The sequence below is a fragment of the Chanos chanos genome, chromosome 4 (assembly GCF_902362185.1).
Source record: "Chanos chanos chromosome 4, fChaCha1.1, whole genome shotgun sequence".
Taxonomy (NCBI): Eukaryota; Metazoa; Chordata; class Actinopteri; order Gonorynchiformes; family Chanidae; genus Chanos; species Chanos chanos.
Genome location: NC_044498.1, coordinates 46,830,344 through 46,848,535, shown reverse-complemented (window position 1 = coordinate 46,848,535; position 18,192 = coordinate 46,830,344). Strand labels below are relative to the sequence as shown.

The 18,192-nt window shown below is 42.6% G+C and overlaps 2 protein-coding genes across 3 annotated transcripts in view; one reads left to right on the top strand and one right to left on the bottom strand.

Annotated features, from left to right (window-relative positions):
• The window catches only part of eml4 (EMAP like 4), a 38,602-nt gene extending 33,011 nt beyond the window's left edge, over nucleotides 1–5,591 (top strand). For both annotated transcript variants that reach the window (XM_030770416.1, XM_030770417.1), the window contains 4 exons: nucleotides 3,282–3,369; nucleotides 3,526–3,624; nucleotides 4,646–4,776; nucleotides 5,064–5,591. In XM_030770416.1, coding sequence (XP_030626276.1) covers nucleotides 3,282–3,369; nucleotides 3,526–3,624; nucleotides 4,646–4,776; nucleotides 5,064–5,576 — 831 coding nt within the window. In that variant the 3' untranslated portion in view covers nucleotides 5,577–5,591. The remainder of the gene's footprint in view (nucleotides 1–3,281; nucleotides 3,370–3,525; nucleotides 3,625–4,645; nucleotides 4,777–5,063) is intronic.
• Nucleotides 5,592–13,368: 7,777 nt separating this feature from the next.
• On the bottom strand, nucleotides 13,369–17,183 carry LOC115810451 (nuclear factor 7, brain-like). The gene is made up of 7 exons (XM_030772383.1): nucleotides 16,941–17,183; nucleotides 16,719–16,877; nucleotides 14,809–15,039; nucleotides 14,541–14,563; nucleotides 14,213–14,331; nucleotides 13,508–13,995; nucleotides 13,369–13,425 (listed from the first exon to the last, which is right to left on the bottom strand). The coding sequence occupies exons 1-7, from the start codon at nucleotides 17,181–17,183 to the stop codon at nucleotides 13,369–13,371; spliced, it is 1,320 nt and encodes a 439-aa protein (XP_030628243.1).
• Nucleotides 17,184–18,192: the final 1,009 nt, after the last annotated feature.

Sequence of the window (18,192 nt, the reverse complement as noted above, 5' to 3'; positions counted from 1 at the left end):
TGAGTCTTTTTCTTTCTTTCTTTCTTTCTTTCTTTCTTTCTTTCTTTCTTTCTTTCTTTCTTTCTCTCGCTCTCTCTTTTTTTTCTTTCTTTCTTTCTCTCTTTCTTTCTTTCTTTCTTTCTTTCTCTCTTTCTTTCTTTCTTTCTTTCTTTCTTTCTTCCTTTCTTCCTTTCTTTCTTTCTTCCTTTCTTCCTTTCTTTAGTCTGATTCCTTGAAGATCTTTGGCGCTGTGGGAGAAGTTAATCTCCTCGCTCTTATCCATAAGCTCCATCAGAAGAGAGGCCTCCATAGGAAACATGCATCACACAGAAATCACAGTAAACACTGACGCACACAATCCCAAACAGAGGAAACATGCTTGGTCCTGTTATCTTAGACTATGGAACAGCGGGGGAAGCCTGTTTCAGACAAAACACTGCAGCACACATACTGAGTGTCATTAACTACAGAGGGCTCCGCCGTCCTTTATGACTTAAACAATATTGCATATCGCCACTCGCAAGGAGTTATTATAGTCACTGATGTGGTAATGTGAAAGCATTGGTGTGTGTTTGTGTGTGTGTGTGTGTGTGTGTGTGAGAGAGAGACAGAGAGAGAGAGAGACGGAGACAGATAGAGAACAAGCAAGGCTGTTTCCTGCCGTGTACACAGAGCGGAGAGGAACATTATCACTGCCCCGTGCTGTGTTTTAATCAAACAGCAGAAACGACATTGTGAAGATCATCTCCCGCATGCCGGGTTCTGTTTTGGGGAATTCTTTCTGATCGTGGCAGAGGGGTGGGGGGTGAAAGTAGGAGAAAAACCTCAAGTGAATTTACAGACACCCCTCTTTTTTTTTCTGTTACTCGGCAGTCATATGACCTGCGCCTTGCGTCATGGCTCTTCATAACATACTATTTTAAACCTTCATCTTTTCTTGACACGCTGCTTCGGCGCAACCCCTGCGTGCGTTCGTTTTTTTAGCGTGGCCGTTTATTGGGATTTTAAATGTTTGTGACAGGCAAACTTTTTTTTTTACTGCAGTTGTCTTACGATTGAGGGGAGTAATGAAATACGCTCCTAATAGTAAACGAGCCTCCCGTACAGAACAATGTAGGTAATTGGTCCAGTTTCTGTTTGCTGGGAGGGAGTTGAGCTGGAATAGTGGGGTTACGGTGCCACTTTCTTTTGCTTTAAATGTCATGTAAAAAAAAAAAAGAGAGAGAGAGAGAGAGAGGGTTTGAACGTTGCGGTGGAGGTAAAAGTTTACTGGGCGTGACTGTTGGACTGGAGCGGGCGGGAGTTAGGTCTCAGCGGGTTGGACCCCACTGAGCGAGGCTGAATCACAGTGCTGTGTTCGCCCCGCTTTCTCTCTCTCTCTCTCTCTCTCTCTCTCTCTCTCTCTCTCTCTCTCTCTCTCGCCGCGCTTTTCTCTTGGCTGCTCTTCAGTCTGCGGTCCATCTCTTTCTCACTCATTCTTTTTCTCTTTCATCCTCTCTCACGTTCTCTCTCTCTCTCTCTCTCTCTCTCTCTCTCTCTCTCTTTGCGGTCCAGAGGTTTGATCCAGTGCATTAACGGTGTAGTCACTGTTCATAATCATCATTTCTGTCTGATGACTGAGACTGTGTAGACTAGGATACTGGCATGCAGTATCTGAATCAGGTTCAAGTTATTTTCCTGTGAAAATGTGTGTGTATGTGTTCGTGTGTGTGTGTGTGCGTGTGTGTGCTTGTAGATGTGTGTGGGTGTGTGTCTGTCTCAGTGACTCGGTAAGGATGTTTGTGTGTGTGAGTGCACGAGGGTGCGTGCGCGCGCGCGCGTGTGTGTGTGAGAGTGTGTGTGTGGGTGTGTATGACTGCCCCTCTGATTGTGGTTAATGCACCAATGAGACAAACAGGGAAGCGGTAATGTTTTGAAATGGTTTGCAGAAATGTCTTGATTGCATGAGAAAGAAGAGAAGCATGCTTTTCTTTTAACACTTTGGCACGTTTGAGAGGGAGAAGACTCCAGAGAGAGGAGAGCTGAGGCATTGTGGGAAGGTTGGGCTGGGGTTTTATTAACATTGGCAGACAGCTGGAGCTCTCATCTGGGAGCCCGGTCCCACCCCACTGCTCTCTCACACACACACACACACACACACACGCACGCACACGCACACCCACACACACACCACACACACACACACACACACACACACACACACCCACCCACCCAGGGAAGTCGTCTGACAGAGACAATGCACCACCAACAGATTTACACTGTAGTGTTTATGTTTTTAGCAAATCAATAGCGTAGCATAAATATAATACACAGACCGTTGTGATTAGGAGGGTTTTGAGTAGGACAAATGTCGTAGGAGACACTCATTCTACAAAATGATGGAATTTAGACATCCTTACTGTATGAAGCAACATGGTTACATTAATATTACATCTGTTATGTGTGTGTGTGTGTGTGTGTGTGTGTATGCGCATGTGCGCGCGCGCGCGTGTGTGTGTTTGTGAGAATGTGAGCCTAACAGCTGCTGAGTGTTTGACCCCAGTTTTGGCAAGATGTCATAGACATTCCTGTGTGTGTGTGTGTGTGTGTGTGTGTGTGTGTGTGTGTGTGTGTGTGTGTGTGTGTGGGAGGGAAGCCTTCAGACTCCAAGCAAATCAAACAATGTGCCAGGAGAGGCAGAGGTTCCCTCCCTGGGTTTAATGGAGTGGGAGAGGAGGGTTCCTGTTCCTCCCTCAGGACTGGGATTAAAAAGCCCTGGCTCCCACAGGGCAAGATTATTGGACACTTGAGATTTTACCTCCTAACATAATAAACACCCCGTACATTTTCACTTCTAAGCACTTCGTCAGTTTGTCGTCTGTCTACCGACATTTGTTTATTTTGTTTTTTCTTTCTTTTTTTTCCTGTTTGCTTGGTACAGTTTATTGAAATGATGGTATCGACAAACGACGTCAATACCCGTCAATGAGAGTAGCTTCTCCCCCGTCTTTTTGAGGACTGTGGATTGGTTTATTAAGGCTTTTAGGTTAATTAATGCTGAGGACAGCAGAATCAGAGGAAATATGTGTTTTAAACCATGCGTCAGAAATGACTCATCCATTTCAGAAGCTTAGTGTCTTCAGTGCATAGGTCGTGATCCGTTTGTTTTAAATGAACAACCTACCGGTCAAACTGATTTAATACTCTTGGTTTTTACATCTCAATTTATATATACACCAAATGGATAAAGCTACAGGTATTTTACAGGTATTTATTCGGTGGGTTTCTCATTACTGTTTTCTCTTTTATTTTTTTTACCGTAGGGACATTCCAGCTACATCACACATCTGGACTGGTCCCCGGATAATAAGTTCATCATGTCTAATTCAGGAGACTATGAAATCCTTTACTGTAAGTTCCCCGTCGACGTTCCCCTGAGCGTGCCTTTGAGCTGCATTTTTGGCATTCTTAAGAATGAACACTTCGAGACGAAAAAAAAAAACCAAAAATAGCAGAAGCCCCCGCACCCCTTCCTTACCCGTCTTTTCTTCCGTCTTTTTCATCCAGGGGACATTCCAAACGGCTGCAAGCTGATCCGAAACCGCTCGGAGTGCAAGGACATCGACTGGGCCACGTACACGTGCGTGCTGGGCTTCCACGTCTTCGGTCAGTACCTGTTTTTAGACGTGGGACCGGTTCGGCGGGGAAATGTCTGGGTTTGGGTCGATAGCGGCTCTGCCGTCTTTGGCCTTTTCTCGCGTGCTTTAACGTGATGTGTGTAAACGTGACACCTGTCTCTTCGTCTCTGTCTCCTCTCTCACTGTCTCTTTCACTCTTCTCTGTCTGTTTTTCTCTCTCTCTCTCTCTCTCCCAGACTAGTTATTATACATATGATCTAATTATGCATGAAACTCCAAACCAAGTCTACTCGTTCTGAGGCCTAAGGCCCTTGAGGCTTGTCTGTCCAGCTTTCCAACCTCCAACTCTATCTGTCATCATAGCGACACATCTGGTGTCTTAAATCCTTCAAGAGTGAAAGGCAGTGTCTCTCTCTCTCTCCTTTTCTTTCTTTCACACACACACACACACTCTCATACACTCTCTCACATACACACACACACACTCTCACTCACACACACATGCACCCTCATACACACACACTCACGCACACACACAATCTCTCACACACTCACACACACACACACACAGTCTCTCACACACACATTCTCACACACACTCACACTCACGTACCAGAATAAGAGCATTTCAGATCCTCACCCCCACCTCCCCATTTTTTGATACTTTATTGGACTGGAAAAACAGTTAAGCCCTGAATTTCAGGTTCCATCAGGTCCGGCCAGGAGATCTGAACTCTTGTGTTGTCTCTGGGAGGAGTAGAGAGAACGCCTCTGAGATCTCTCCCCATTCTCTAGTGTGTAAAGTGTTTCCTGCTTGACTGCTCCGAAAGTGTGTGACGGAAGCTTTTGAGAGAGACAGAGCATCAGAGCGTGCGTGCATATGTCGATGCACGTGCTAGTGACTGTTGATTGAATTATCTGAGTGCATGCGCACGCGTGCGCGTTCAAACAGAATAAGCGCGTGTTCGTCTGCCCCCTGGTGGCAGCCCTCGCGGGAACGTGTGTACAGTGTAAGTGAACCCTGTGGATATGTGTTTGCCGTTGGACAGGAGTGTGGCCCGAGGGTTCGGACGGCACGGACATCAACGCCCTGATGAGGTCTCATAACAGGAAGGTGATAGCTCTGGCCGATGACTTCTGCAAAGTGCATCTCTTCCAGTACCCCTGCTCCAAACCCAAGGTAAGCCTCTCTCCTCTTACTGAGTCCACCTCAGGAACAGCTGACAGGTTAAGTCATGAGAGAGTTACAATACTGTCAGTATGTCATTATGTTAGTTCTGTTAGATTTCTTCACCTGTAACACTTGACAGGTTTGTGTCTTTTTTGATGAAAACATGTCTGAGGTAACAGGACCAAAACATGTCTATTGATCACATGTGCTTTTGTAGGGGTTGCGATGTATTGTATGAAGAAAAGAGTATATGAAATCTACATATGTACTTTTTTTTTTTTTTTTTTAACTCTTAGGCTCCAAGTCACAAATACAGTGCCCACAGCAGTCACGTGACCAACGTGAGCTTCCTACACAATGACAGCCACCTAGTGTCCACAGGTGGTAAAGACACCAGCATCATGCAATGGAGGTTGGTGGAGAAGACCTCCACCCTGGCGCCTAGTGACTCCTCCCTCGGTTTAAGCGAGTCTCTCCTGCACAACTCCTCCCCACGGAGCCTGCCACCAGTACCCGCTGTGCCACAGGCCCCAACGCCCACCCTGCCTGTCGCCACGCTGCCCATTACCACCACGACGCAGCCCGTTCCCAACGACGTCAACACGCCGCCCCCCACGCCCACTGAGCCCATCCAAACTGAGCCCACAGCCAATGGACAGCAGGATAGTTCTCCTGAAACGCCGCCTCCCTCAGAAGAGGTGACCCCAGCCGCGTCCGACAGCACCGTTAGCCCCAAGGACAGCCTGGAGCCTAGCGACGACACGGCCACGCCCAGCGACGAGGGCACGCCCTTCGGTCCGCCGTCGTAAAGGCCGTTGCCGTGGAAACAGCAACACCCCCCCCCCCCCCCCCCCCGCCCTTCAAGTTATCTTGCCTGCTCAACGCTCCACCTGGAGGCACCAGCACATCATTGCAGCCATACTGTTGGATAGGAGTTTAAAAGCAGAATCTCCTTTTTGATTTTTCTTTCAGTTTTTTTTTCTTTTTTGTTCATTTTTTATGTTCTGTGTTATTTTTAAGTTGTTGTCTAATGAAAGGGGATGTGGTTCTTTGAGGAATTTTGAAAGGATGACAAAGTGGGGTTGTGGATTTCGAAATTTGTACTCCCAGTAGAGAGAATAAGGATGGAATGTTTTTTTGGAATGATTGGCTAACACGGAGTGAATGTGTGTGCAAGTATGTGTGTAATTGTGCGTGTGAGTGCGAGTGTGTGCGCGTGTGAGTGTGTGTGGATGAAAGCCTTTGAGAGATAGTCACAGACAGATACAAACAGATGCTACCACACAAACACTACCATATACACTATGACACTCCAACCATGAAAAACACACATACACACACAAACACACCCTGAACTGTGACTTTGTCTCTCAAAAACACACACACACAAGTAGAAGAGGAGGTTCTCATGGTCTTTTCATCCTCTAATGCTGAAAACTCCCAGTATCTCTCCAGGGAATGTACATATGAATACACAGATATACACACACACACACACATACACAAGTACACACACATAGGAAACATTGATAAGGACATTGTATGCATAAGCAAAGGCATGTTGGTAACACACAACATAGCATACAATGCAGATTAGCCAATGTAACTGCAAAAAAAAAAAAAAAAAGGAAAAAAAAAAAAGGCAATTTTCTTATCTTACTGAAATTGCATCAACTTAAGTGTATAACAATCTTAAAGTTATTAAAATATTAGTTCCTTTTTCGGTAACAGTGAGGGTTTCAAGTTATGCTAAATTCTTGCACAGCATCATGTTTTTTCCTGAGCCAAGAAGGCCAGACGACTGGTCTTCGTTTGCCAGGCAGGTCCACCTGGCTTATTGGTCTAATTCATGAATTCCACTGGTTACCTCTACGCTACTTAGCTGTGGTTATGGATAGCATGCATTTCCCACTGGCCATATACAGCAATATCAGTCTTTATTTTTATAGTCGCGCACGCACACACACACACACACACACTCAGACATACAGCTACATGGACATCTCCGCAATAGAGAGGTCAGTACACACTGGTGTGTAAAGTTGGCCAGAATCCAGACTTTGTCTCTATGGTGATTGCCTGCTCAAGCTGTCAATCAAGTCAGAAAATGACTCTTACACGCAACAAACCTGTCAAGTCATCGTCAGCGTGCCCAGAGACACCAGGCCACCAGTGAGACAGCTTCAGTTTGCCCTACAGGCTCTGACGCTTCAACTCTGTCAGCACTATATTAATCTGCATTTTTAGCCCTTTTTTTTCTCTTTTTATTCAGACTGAACTCTTTTAGGTTTAATTTTGTCACTCTGTTCAATGGACTGAGATGTTATTGTTTTTATTTTAAAGAAAATTAAACAAGTCTTAAATGTGTATGGGTGTATAGGTGTGTGCATGTGTGTAATTTGTGGGATTATGTGTGTGTGTGTGTGTGTGTGTGCGTGTGTGCGTGTGTGTGTGTGTGTGTGCGCGTGTGTGTGCGCGTGCGAGTGCGTGCTTGCCCGAATGTGTATGAGCCAGCATGTACACCTCTCATTCCACAAGAGGGCGCTCTCAGCTTTACACTCCTTTTCACCGCCCGTCCTCCCCGTCTTCCCTCTGCACCTCAGGAACACACGGCGAGGGAGAGAGAGAGAGAGAGAAAACGTAGACAGACTCCTCTCCGAAAAGCTTCCTTTTTCAATCTTTTTAAGCAATGCAGTCACCACTCACAGACAGACTGATAAAAAAACCTTTTTTTTTTTTTTTTTTTGTAGTTGTGGACAATTTGACATCCAGACATCCATGGGTATCACAAAACGTTTTGGTCGTTTGGTATGATATAATCGAAAGCCCGTTAGAATCATATTTCAACGTCAAGTGTTTTGAGTTTTGCGTCATATTTGGTTAACCAGTCATATTGGGTTAACCAGTTTCACTAAATGACCAGAGAGAGAGTATTGGAAGAGATAGGATAGTGGAATATGGAAACAGATAATGGTGTCCAGAGAGGATTTGTAAAAAGGCACGAGATACTAAAATGAGGCATGTTTTCTTCTATTGAACTGAAAGGCTATGCCGCTGGATGTAGTATTGTAGATTGTCCTGGCTGAAATATGTACTCCCAGCATTGGGGGGGTCGTCAAAATTGGGTTAAATTGCTTTTTTGTATTAAAAAAAAAAGTAATTTAAATGATTTTGAACAATATGGATATGCATAGAATCAGGTTTGGAATTCCCCCAAAAATGAACGGAGTATGTATTTGAGGTAGGTTTGTGGTTTGTAGGTTAAATGCATGTACATTGTTAATGTAATGGAAAACTTGACAATGCAGTAGATGAAACGTGAGGTTGACATCTAGTCGTCTGTTGTTTTTTTTTTACATTTTTTTTATCGTAAGGCGTATAAATTCATCAGTGTTTCTGCCATTGACATAGCATAGCAGCAGTACTCTGCTCTCGTTTTCTCTGCTAGCTTCCAGATGGACTGTCATGAGCATTATGTGTTATTGGTATGTTATGCTTTCTGGATTAATTCCTTTTACATCCCACAGTTTGTGTGTGTGTGTGTGTGTGTGTGTGTGTGGTGTGTGTGTGTGTGTGTGTGTGGGTTGGAGTATGCATGTGTTCCTTGTTCAGAATAAGTTGTTTACCCGTAGATTATTGAGTTTATCACTTCAGTTAATCTTGGGGCTGCTCTTTCGTTGAAATCTTGGCATAAGGCCTTGAAATCAGAGCCTAGATGCAGAAAAAAAAGAAAACACACAAAAAAATAGACTTTTTCTCCTTTTTTTTTCAAATGGATGTCTTGGAACCTTCTAGAAGGGACCTCTTTCATAAGCTTTAAGCTGGTTTCAGGAGAGGATAGTTTTGATATCTCTCTATACACTTTTTTCATTTGTACATTCAGATCTGGCTACATTATGTATATAATAGTAAGCTGGTGTGTATATAACTGTTTTTTTTTGCAGGATGCAGGCAGATCCTAAAACTCAAGGAGGAATGCTTTCTTTACAACATTTTACAATATATTAATCTACAGTGCATGGATTTTTCTACCCAAAGTCAACAGGTCTAGGATCAGTTTGGCCTTTTTAGCCATTATGATTAAGGTTTTTGGTTCAGCCGTGGGAGCATTTTATCCGATCTTGTTTTTTGGGGGCAGCATCTTCTACCTTAGTTAACAGATTGGCGCACTGAGGTCAGTGGACGTTGTCTGGCGCCTTACTTCGTGTTGGTTTTTAATGAGCCTGTCTTCATAGTCTTTTGGAGGGGAATAGTTCATTCTTGGATAAAGAGCTCAAATGACTACTCACTTGTCCAATGAGAACACAGGTAACGGTCCACAGGCCTGTATAAGAATGTCTCCTGAATATCACTCTTTGGAACTGCCTTGTCATCTACTGTGAGGACCCTTTGGAAAATAGAGGGTTTGAGGGGAGGTGTTTGGGTGTGAGGGGTGAGTAGGATGTGTATTTGGATGCAATTGGGTTTTGGGGTTTTGTTTTTTTATTATTATTATTATTATTTTTGGGGTAAGGCTTAGTATACAAAGCATGCACACACTTACTGGTGACATCAAGTTCTGACACACATGATACTGAGACACACCAGCACTGGTAAAGCCCAGGCAGCCATGCAGTGCTGTCAATATGTGTGTGTTCATTAACCAGCCAGGTTTTTCTTTAGAAAAGGGCTCCCACACTCTGCAGTTTTTGAGGGAGAAAAGGCTCATACCCAAAACATACATGAGAGAAAGAAAAATGAAAGAAAGAAAAGCAAAAAAGAGTAGAGTGGAAAATTACAAATGTTCCGGATGGTCTTGAATCGTAGCTGTGTGATTGTATTCACTCTGGGGAAGGGCGGTGCTTTGACCGCAGGACCCTGGACTCAACTTCCCAGAATGCCTTGCCATTTACTTAAGTGTATGATCAAATCCTCACTGACAAAAGAGGATGTAGAGGGTGGGCAAAAAATTTCGTATAGAAACTTTTGTGATAGTCATATTGAAAATGGTTATGACTGACTGATAATCATGATAATTATGAACAGATGAAGATCGATTATGTAAATGAAATATGAATCACAGAAAATAAAAAACAAACAAAAAAAAATGTTTCACGTGACAATGTTTGAGCCAGTTGTTGTCTCTTATGCATTCCTGTCAAAGGGCAGAAAAAAATTACTGATATTAAAATCTGAAAATAAACATTTGAAAAAAAAAAAGAAGAATGTTATTTTTTTGTCTCTTGAATTCTTAGCCTTTTCTCACATGAACATTGTCTATGTTTCTCAACTGTATGAAAAATATCCAGATCTGCGCTTTAGTAAACTGATAAGAATATTTGGCATAATTTTCCTTTCGTTTTCTTTTTGGAATCCTCCAGTGTATTGCATGAGTAATGAAGACAGAACTTCAGACTCCAAAACAGTGTTTGCGCATACATGTCATCCTTTGATTTCATTCATCTGTTCTTCATTGATTGCATCTTTATGGAACACCTGGCTAGTTGGCTTGTGTGCACATTCGTACATGTTTGTACGTGGGCCTAGGAATGTCTTGGTCTATCAACAAGTTAGGAGCTTAGTAAAGCACTAAAATGTGATGCCTTGAGATGCACCTGAAGCTCTCGAATGCACTTGATGACTGCCTCTGTAAACCATAGGTGAACTTTGGATGGCTTTCCTCCTGACTCAACAGAAACGGCTGTTCCTGTTATGCTGTTATGTTCTAGCGCAAACAGAAATCCATGGGAGGGAGTACAAAGTCTGCGTGTGTTTGTTGCAAAGACAGCAGGGTTCCCTCTGGACACTGTAACTAGGCAAGCATCCACAAATCCTCCAGATACATACAAATGACTCAGGACGACCATGGTTCTCCTATCAGCCAAAAACGTGACTTTATTCAAAATCGAAAAGAGAGGAGAAAGATAAAGATAAAACTCGCTCAAGGCTTTAGAAGTTTGGGCTTTACAACGTTGTTAGATTAAATGAAACAGAAAAAGAATTCTACGAGATAAAAAGGTCATGTGATCCCACCCCCCAGCACCTCCACTCCCCTTCCAAAAGTTGGATTTATTTTTCCCCCCCCGCTGGTGTTGCGATCAGGCGTTGCAGCGGTCTGTGTAGCAACACTGCCAGCCGGATTTTTTACAGAACTCCAGTCTGGCACAGCCTTTCTCTCCGGTCACTGTAGAAAAGTACAGATGCAGAACAACAGCGGTTATTGAAATCAGAAAACAGCTGTCTCCTCAAAAATGCCGGGATGTCGGTCAATTACAGTCAGGTCTCCAAAGCTCGGACTACCTGCATTTTTTTTAATATCGCAGTTCGCAGATGGCGATGGTCACAGTAACACAGCAGATGGCCAGTTGATTATGATTATGAAGGGTTTATAAAAAATAAAAAAGGAAAGAAGGAAAGAAAGAAAAATGCAGTAAAAGGCATGTGAAGTGGCCTGTTGCCTTCAGTTCGTCGTTTAGCCCGTTTCATTACATTTGAAAGCAGTTTCTACTTTAGCTGGATCCAGAAGCTTCGATCAGACAACGATGTTGTATAACTGACCTCTCGTGTAACAAGCCTGAGGTACTTTGCTGTTGCACATCAGGAGTTCATTTCTCACCATCAGAAAATCTTCTCCGTAGCAAGCAATGTGATATTCAGCTTAGAGAGAGAGGAGAAAAATGATATGTTTGTTTTTCAGGATTTGCACAGTTGAACCTGTTGGGGGGGGGGGGGGGGGGGGGGGGGTCAGGTCCATCAGTTTTGGGAGTATCCTTACCATCTTACTTGTTTTTCTTACAGCTTATTTTTATTTCTAGCAGAAATCTACAAAAACTGTTAAAATCTAAAAAGGCGTAAAAACCAAACTCACATTTTCGAGGTTTCAGGGAAAGGGATTTGACAGCAGCGTTAACATAAACACACTCATCTCTTTACATTTGTGCAAACTTAAGTTGAAAACATTTCCTTGATACGTTCAAGGCAACAAATTAGTATTTTGAGGTGATAACAGCATGTTGTTGAAGCCTAAAGTACAGGCATGTTTCAGAACCTTAAAGGGAACCTTTACACGTTTGTCTTTGGTGATGGTACAACAAATTCTGCCTGAACAACACTCTGGTTCAGTGTTTCTAACATGTTCCGAGGTTCTTCATTTACATGACTGTACAAGTAATTGAGGGATGCAGAGAAAGCCCTGTGTGTTGTAATTGCATCATTTATGAGTGAATGTTAGGAAAAACACGCCAGTAATATTCTCAATAATGAATGAAACAGCTTTTTTTCGAAAACACATCTCATAAGAGCTAATAAGTTAACTTAACTCGAAAGAAAGCATAACACAAACTCAGAGCAAAGGATGAATAAAGATACATGACTACTTCAAATGATCATACTCAAAAAATGCAATTTATGCAATACTTTACTTGAAAACATTGCATAAATTGAATTTTTTAGGCTCGCAGTCTGTAAGGGTCTGTTCGACTTACCCATGCATAGTGGCAGAAGCAGTAGCAAGATGAGCCAGGTTTTCATTTTGTCTTTCACTTGTTGCAGTTAAGAACTGTCTTAGAATGGTTGAGGTGCTCTGGCTTTTATACAGCTTTGCAGACACATACACACACACACACACACACACACACACACATAAACATTCAAAGTTTAAACAGCGTTATCTGTAGTGGTGAAGTTACTGATCTTCCCTGCCAGTGACGATTCTGGAATCAAATAAGTTGTGTTGAAATGTGTCTGTTTTTTTTTGGAAGAAAGGTCAAATGAGAACATCTGATGTCATTTCTCTGTACTTTTAGATTTGGGAACTGCTGAGTCATGATAAGCAATCTCGGTGCGTTATAATGAATAATTTTATTTTAAAAGAAAACAGAAGATCTGAAAACAATAATATAGAGTAAAGCTTAACATGTCTATGTTTTCCAAATAAAGGAAATGTTTGTTTATGTACTAGGAAACACAAAATGACAGTCTTAGCAAGTGACAGGAATGTTACAGAATGTATTCTATGACAGCACATGATAAAATTCTTAGTTTCTTATCGAAGTAGTTCAGGATATATGGAAGGAGCCAAAGATGGCAGAAGTACCATCTTTTAAGAATGCTGTCTGACTACGCAGGAAGACAAAAAACAAACTGCTCTTTAGAGGTCATGATTCCACCTCCGACCAAATACAGGAAGTGAACAGAAACTTGGCCAAACAGAAAATATAGTCCCTACTTTAATTTCATTTCAAAAGTCAAATAAAATAAGCAAAATTACATTACAATCACATAAAAACACATGGGTAACATTTTTGCAAACATCTTAGGGTATGCTTAGATATAAGACAGATCTGAGAGGTGTGATTGCACTGAAGAGCTTGTGTTCTGTGCTGACAGCTTTCAACCGACCACATTATAGATCTGGACGCATGCCACGTTCGGATCTCCTAGCGTCAGCTCTGTCGACGGCTATGTCCCAGATTATGCTTTCAATGACACTCTGGCAGAGCTGGTCATCATTTAAATAGGTCGGTTGGGCATTTGAACTGAGTGACTCAGCATTCTGAGAAACTGCCTGACACACAGGGCAGCTTAAGCACCTGCAGCAGATGTTGTGGAGACATGACAAACTCAGAGGTTCTTGAGCGTTACCTCTGCAGACGTCGCAGCTGAGAAGTTTGTCTGGATCTGGAACGCCGGGAGAAACCACCACAGACACGTTAAATGGACTTATCTTCAAAGGTTCTGCATTTTGGCCCTTGTCACTCACGCAAGGAGAGAAGAAAGGGATAAGCTTTTCGGTGAACGACTCTTTGAAGGTATAAATTAGCGTCATGTCGGCAGAGTCATAGAAGGACACCTCCCCGAAGTCGTAGTTGAGGCAGACCCGGATTTTGCGGGGCTTCTTCTTCTTCTTCAGCTGGAGGCGGGTCCAGGGTTGCGTGCAGGCGCTGTATTGGCTGCCCTCTCTGAGGGCTATGGCCCAAAAGCCACTGTTGGAGTTCACATTAAGGATGCCTTTACGACCTGCTGATTCCTTTGCGACCCCCAAGTCCCATTTGGTCTTCTTCCCTACGTCCACTTCCCAGCTGTGTCTCCCTTTGCCAAGTGGCTCCGATCCCAGCACGCACACGCACACGTCACAGCGTTCGGGGTTGTCGGGAATGTGCAGCTGCTGTGTACCGTAGCTTACACTGCTCAGGTCTCCAGACAGAGACAGCCATGGCGCCGCAGTGTTTGGGTCCAGTATTACTGGGTCTTGAAGAAAGAGGACGGATTTAAGAAAACGCCTCTAAAAGATATTTTTAGACGTCATCACAAGACGTCGTAAATCGGAGCACGTGACAAGTTCAGATCTTTTGAGATAAAGCATACATATTCACAGGAAACAAAGTCTTTCCTCACATTGTAGATTTTTTTTTTTCTTTTATTCACCTCAAAAAAGTTAGTTTTGCAGTTTGGCTCTGATACTCACTGTATTGAACTCTCTCTTTCATCTTTTTCCACACTTTGAACTTGAGGTTCCCCAAATGTTTGGCCATGTCTATAAGGCTATCTGACACTAAGACAGGATCCTGCACAGGGGTCTTGATTCTGAAAACATACATTTCACGGAATGAGACAATAATACGAAGCCCTCAGTGTCAGGATTCTGCTGGGTCACATACACATTTCACACAGAAATTAATAGTTGTAAATACTGTAAGTCTCTTTGAATACCAGTGTTATCTGAATGAATTACGATACAATGCAAGATGATATGAGGCTATATCACAAAACAACAGAAGAAAGTTCAACTTTACCTGTCAAGGTGACCTTTGTAAGCCTGAGGAGGAAGTAAATGTGACGGTTAATAGAAAATGATCTCAACGACAACACAAATGAATATCATTCTTGAAAGTTTTTTTGTTGCAAACATAACCTGTTCTAGTGCATGTAATTATGTGCAGAGAAAATGTTCTAGGTCCCTTGACTAAATAAATTTCGTCTGACAGTTGCAGGAAAGCCTGAGTCAGGAATTTCAGGTGATTAATAATGTGTTACTTGTTGATAATATGAAGGTATCATTACTTGGAGAAAAGTGACGTCTCCTGCCCGTACGTCCTGCTCTATCTGACTGATGGTGAGAGCGAGAGACTCAATCTTTCTGCTCAAATGATCCAACTTTTCCCTCATGATCACACTCTTCAGGTCAGCTTCATCCCTCAGGTCGGCAATCCGGGCACTCTCCTCCAGGCGCAAGAAATGACGGAGCTCCTCAAATTCTCTCCGGATCTGCCTTTCCGCATCACCGGCCTGGCTCTGAGATTTGAAAAAAGAACAAAACATTTTTTTTCACCTATCCTGGTAATATGATTAGTGTTGCAAATATGAGAATAGCTTTCAGATTAGTTTATCTTTTTGCTATTTGTGCTCTGTGCCTGAATTGCAAAATTGCTATTTACCTTGTTGAAATATGTTTTATGGCAAAGATCCAGGTCTCATTAATGTTTGTCATAGGTTTACCATGATCACCCTTAGAGGGTGGGATTGAGGGAATGTAATGGTTTTGTAGCAAAACAGAAAACCGCGATCCTGTTCTGTAATCCTCGATTCAGCTCACGGTAAGCGTCTTTTCATTTCTTGCTGCGAGAAAATGTATGCACCGCGCTTATCATGCAGCGTGCGAATGCTTAACCGAGCAGACGATTACAAGAGCTTTAACAACAATGGGGACTGAGCAACCATTTTAAACAACAACAAACCACATGCTGTTATTACTCTGAACACAAACAACGCAAGTAATATTAGAATGTACGAATCCGCGAATACGTCGATCTTATCTCTAGGCTTCTTTAAGAGAGAATGCGTTTTCTTTCATTCTCTCTTTTTGAAGAGCTTTGTTGCTTTTTTATTGAATTTATTCTGCTGTGTTAAATTTATATTTCTAAATTAAAAAGCAGGTTTGAGTTGATTCAGTTTTCTTCCAAGCCAAACTGTGATAGGCTACATACTGAACCTTGGCCCATAAACCATGGTACAAACCGAACCGTGAATGGCGTTAACTGTCACACTTCTATTGGGATTGAATTCAGGGGTGCCAACGGACCGTCTAAGAAAGCGTAATGATGGATGAATAGGTGTGTCGGCCAGGGTTGCTTTTTCTACCATTATGTACTCTGCTGTTTGCACACATTCTTCTTTCACTTTTTTGAAGGTCTCCAACTTCTTCTGCAGAGGTTCCAGAGAGCCTCTTACTTCACCCTGAGAGAGAGAGAGAGAGAGAGAGAGATTCAGATTTGATTGGATGCGTATTGTCAAAACACAAAAGGCTTGCCATTTGCCAAAGACTCCTGAGGATCCTGAAGCAGATAATAATTGCTTGGAGGCAATTATTCTGAAGATTTATAGGTTGTGAAAAAGCCCAAAACCTATGGAACGGGATTTCAAAATACGATTACATAACCCAGAAACCAAAATGTAATTATCTGATTGCAGTGTCAGGTTGAACTACATTCTGTTAGTTCAGATTTTTTAAAAAAAAATTTCAACAATGTCAAACTTATCTAATCCATGTAGCAGGCATTGACGTAATGCTAACTTCTAATTTCAAACCAGCACAAAGAAAGAAAGAAAGAAAGAAAGAAAGGAAAAAATGAAAGACAGAAACCACACTCTATTTTTACAGTCCCTGGGGCTGTAATGTAACGGGAATGTGGCTTCTGGGAGGTTATATATCACAAACTTGGCAAAGTTAGTGAAAGGGGCTGTTAAAACCTATTATGGTGTAAAACCTGCTTGGTTTAGCACTTGGCCATACCGCACCATCTCATTTGTTCCATTTGAATAAGTTTGATAAATGGTTAAAGGAATGACAAATACAGGGTTAAAGCAATAGTCAGTATTTCTGAAATTACTACTCAAACGTGACTGTATGTAACGAGCTGTACTCTGTATATTTTTTAATTAATAACACTTTAATGATAAACTTTACCACTAACCTTGAGTTCCTGGGCTGCTTCTTCCACAGGACACAACCGATGATCTCTATGCCTCCTGGAAACCTGACATACTAAACATAGTGGTTCCTTGTCTACCGTGCAGTAAAGAAGCAGCCTTTCTCCATGGAGGCTACATCGAGTTTCACCGCCATCCTGTCTCTCCCCCTGCGTTCCTGCCCTCCCAGGCGACACCCTCCTGTTCTCAGAGGCCTCGGTCTGCGCCTGTTCGTGCTCTCGCACATAGGCCTCTGCAATGTTCCGAAGGGCCAGGTTTGCGGGAGGTTTAACATTGTTACAGCGTTGGCGACAGACCGGACATAGCTTGACGGCAACGCCGTCCCATGTCCGATCTAGACAACTTCGACAGAAGCTGTGGCTACATTCCAAAACCACAGGATCGCGGAATACTTCGTAGCACACGGAGCAGGTGATATCCTCCTCCAGAGATGACGCTCGCAAAGCCATTTTGTTTCAGTAAGACATGTGAATATACTTTACCAGGCTTTGTGTCGTGACTTCAGAGAATCTTCAGAGTGCAACTTTTCTTTCACTCTCTCCAGTTTTGAGTGCACAGTCCGGAATGCTGTCAAACCACTTTGCCAGGACAGAAGTTACAACCATTTCCCAAAAGTTACTGCAACGCTTAATGTTTAGACTGAATACAATGGATGAAAGTTCATATAGGATGAACACTAAAGCGTGCTCGTTTAATTTGGCCAAATCCTATGAAAGGTGATCCCTACCAATACTGAAATGAAAACTACAACACTGAAATAAAAGTTCAAAACCTGTTTAGCCATTTCTGTTTCAATAACTGCGCACAAAGATCCTGTCAAAATAAAAAATGAAATTAGATAACGGTTTGCGTTTTAATTTTCACTACTGAGGGTCTTTCACAAGCATGAGTGACAAAAACAAAATGAAAACATCTTTTTGTCATTTAGTTTTCCTTCATCATTTCACTATTTCACAATTATAATCACAATGAAAAAGCTAACAGGAAAAAGAAAAATTTCCAGTCACACAGTTAAAATGTTGTGTTATGTCATTTGCAGTGTTTTGCCAATGCAGTTTGTTTTAGAATCTTTCTAGACCAGTGCACGGAAATGGGCTGACACTACAGTGTATTTGCTGTAACCAAACTTCCTGCCATACAGAAATATAGGATCACGTGGACCAGTGTGAACTGTAAGACATGTAATCGTGATATACATGATTACAGGTCGGGTCAGCAGCGCACACAGATACGGGACATTTATAAACATTTTAACAAATATCACAGGTCAGGAGAAGCTAGTAGCAGCACACAGAAAATCTGTTACCAAAAGAGACAGACCTTGGATGTCAGAGGCATCCACAATACTGATAGCCATGGTGTACCTTTGGATCATGGTGGCAGACACAGCCTACAGAGTCATGGCCCAGCCTTGAGTGTCAATGGAAGACAGTCAGGAGAACCATGGTCCAGCCTTGG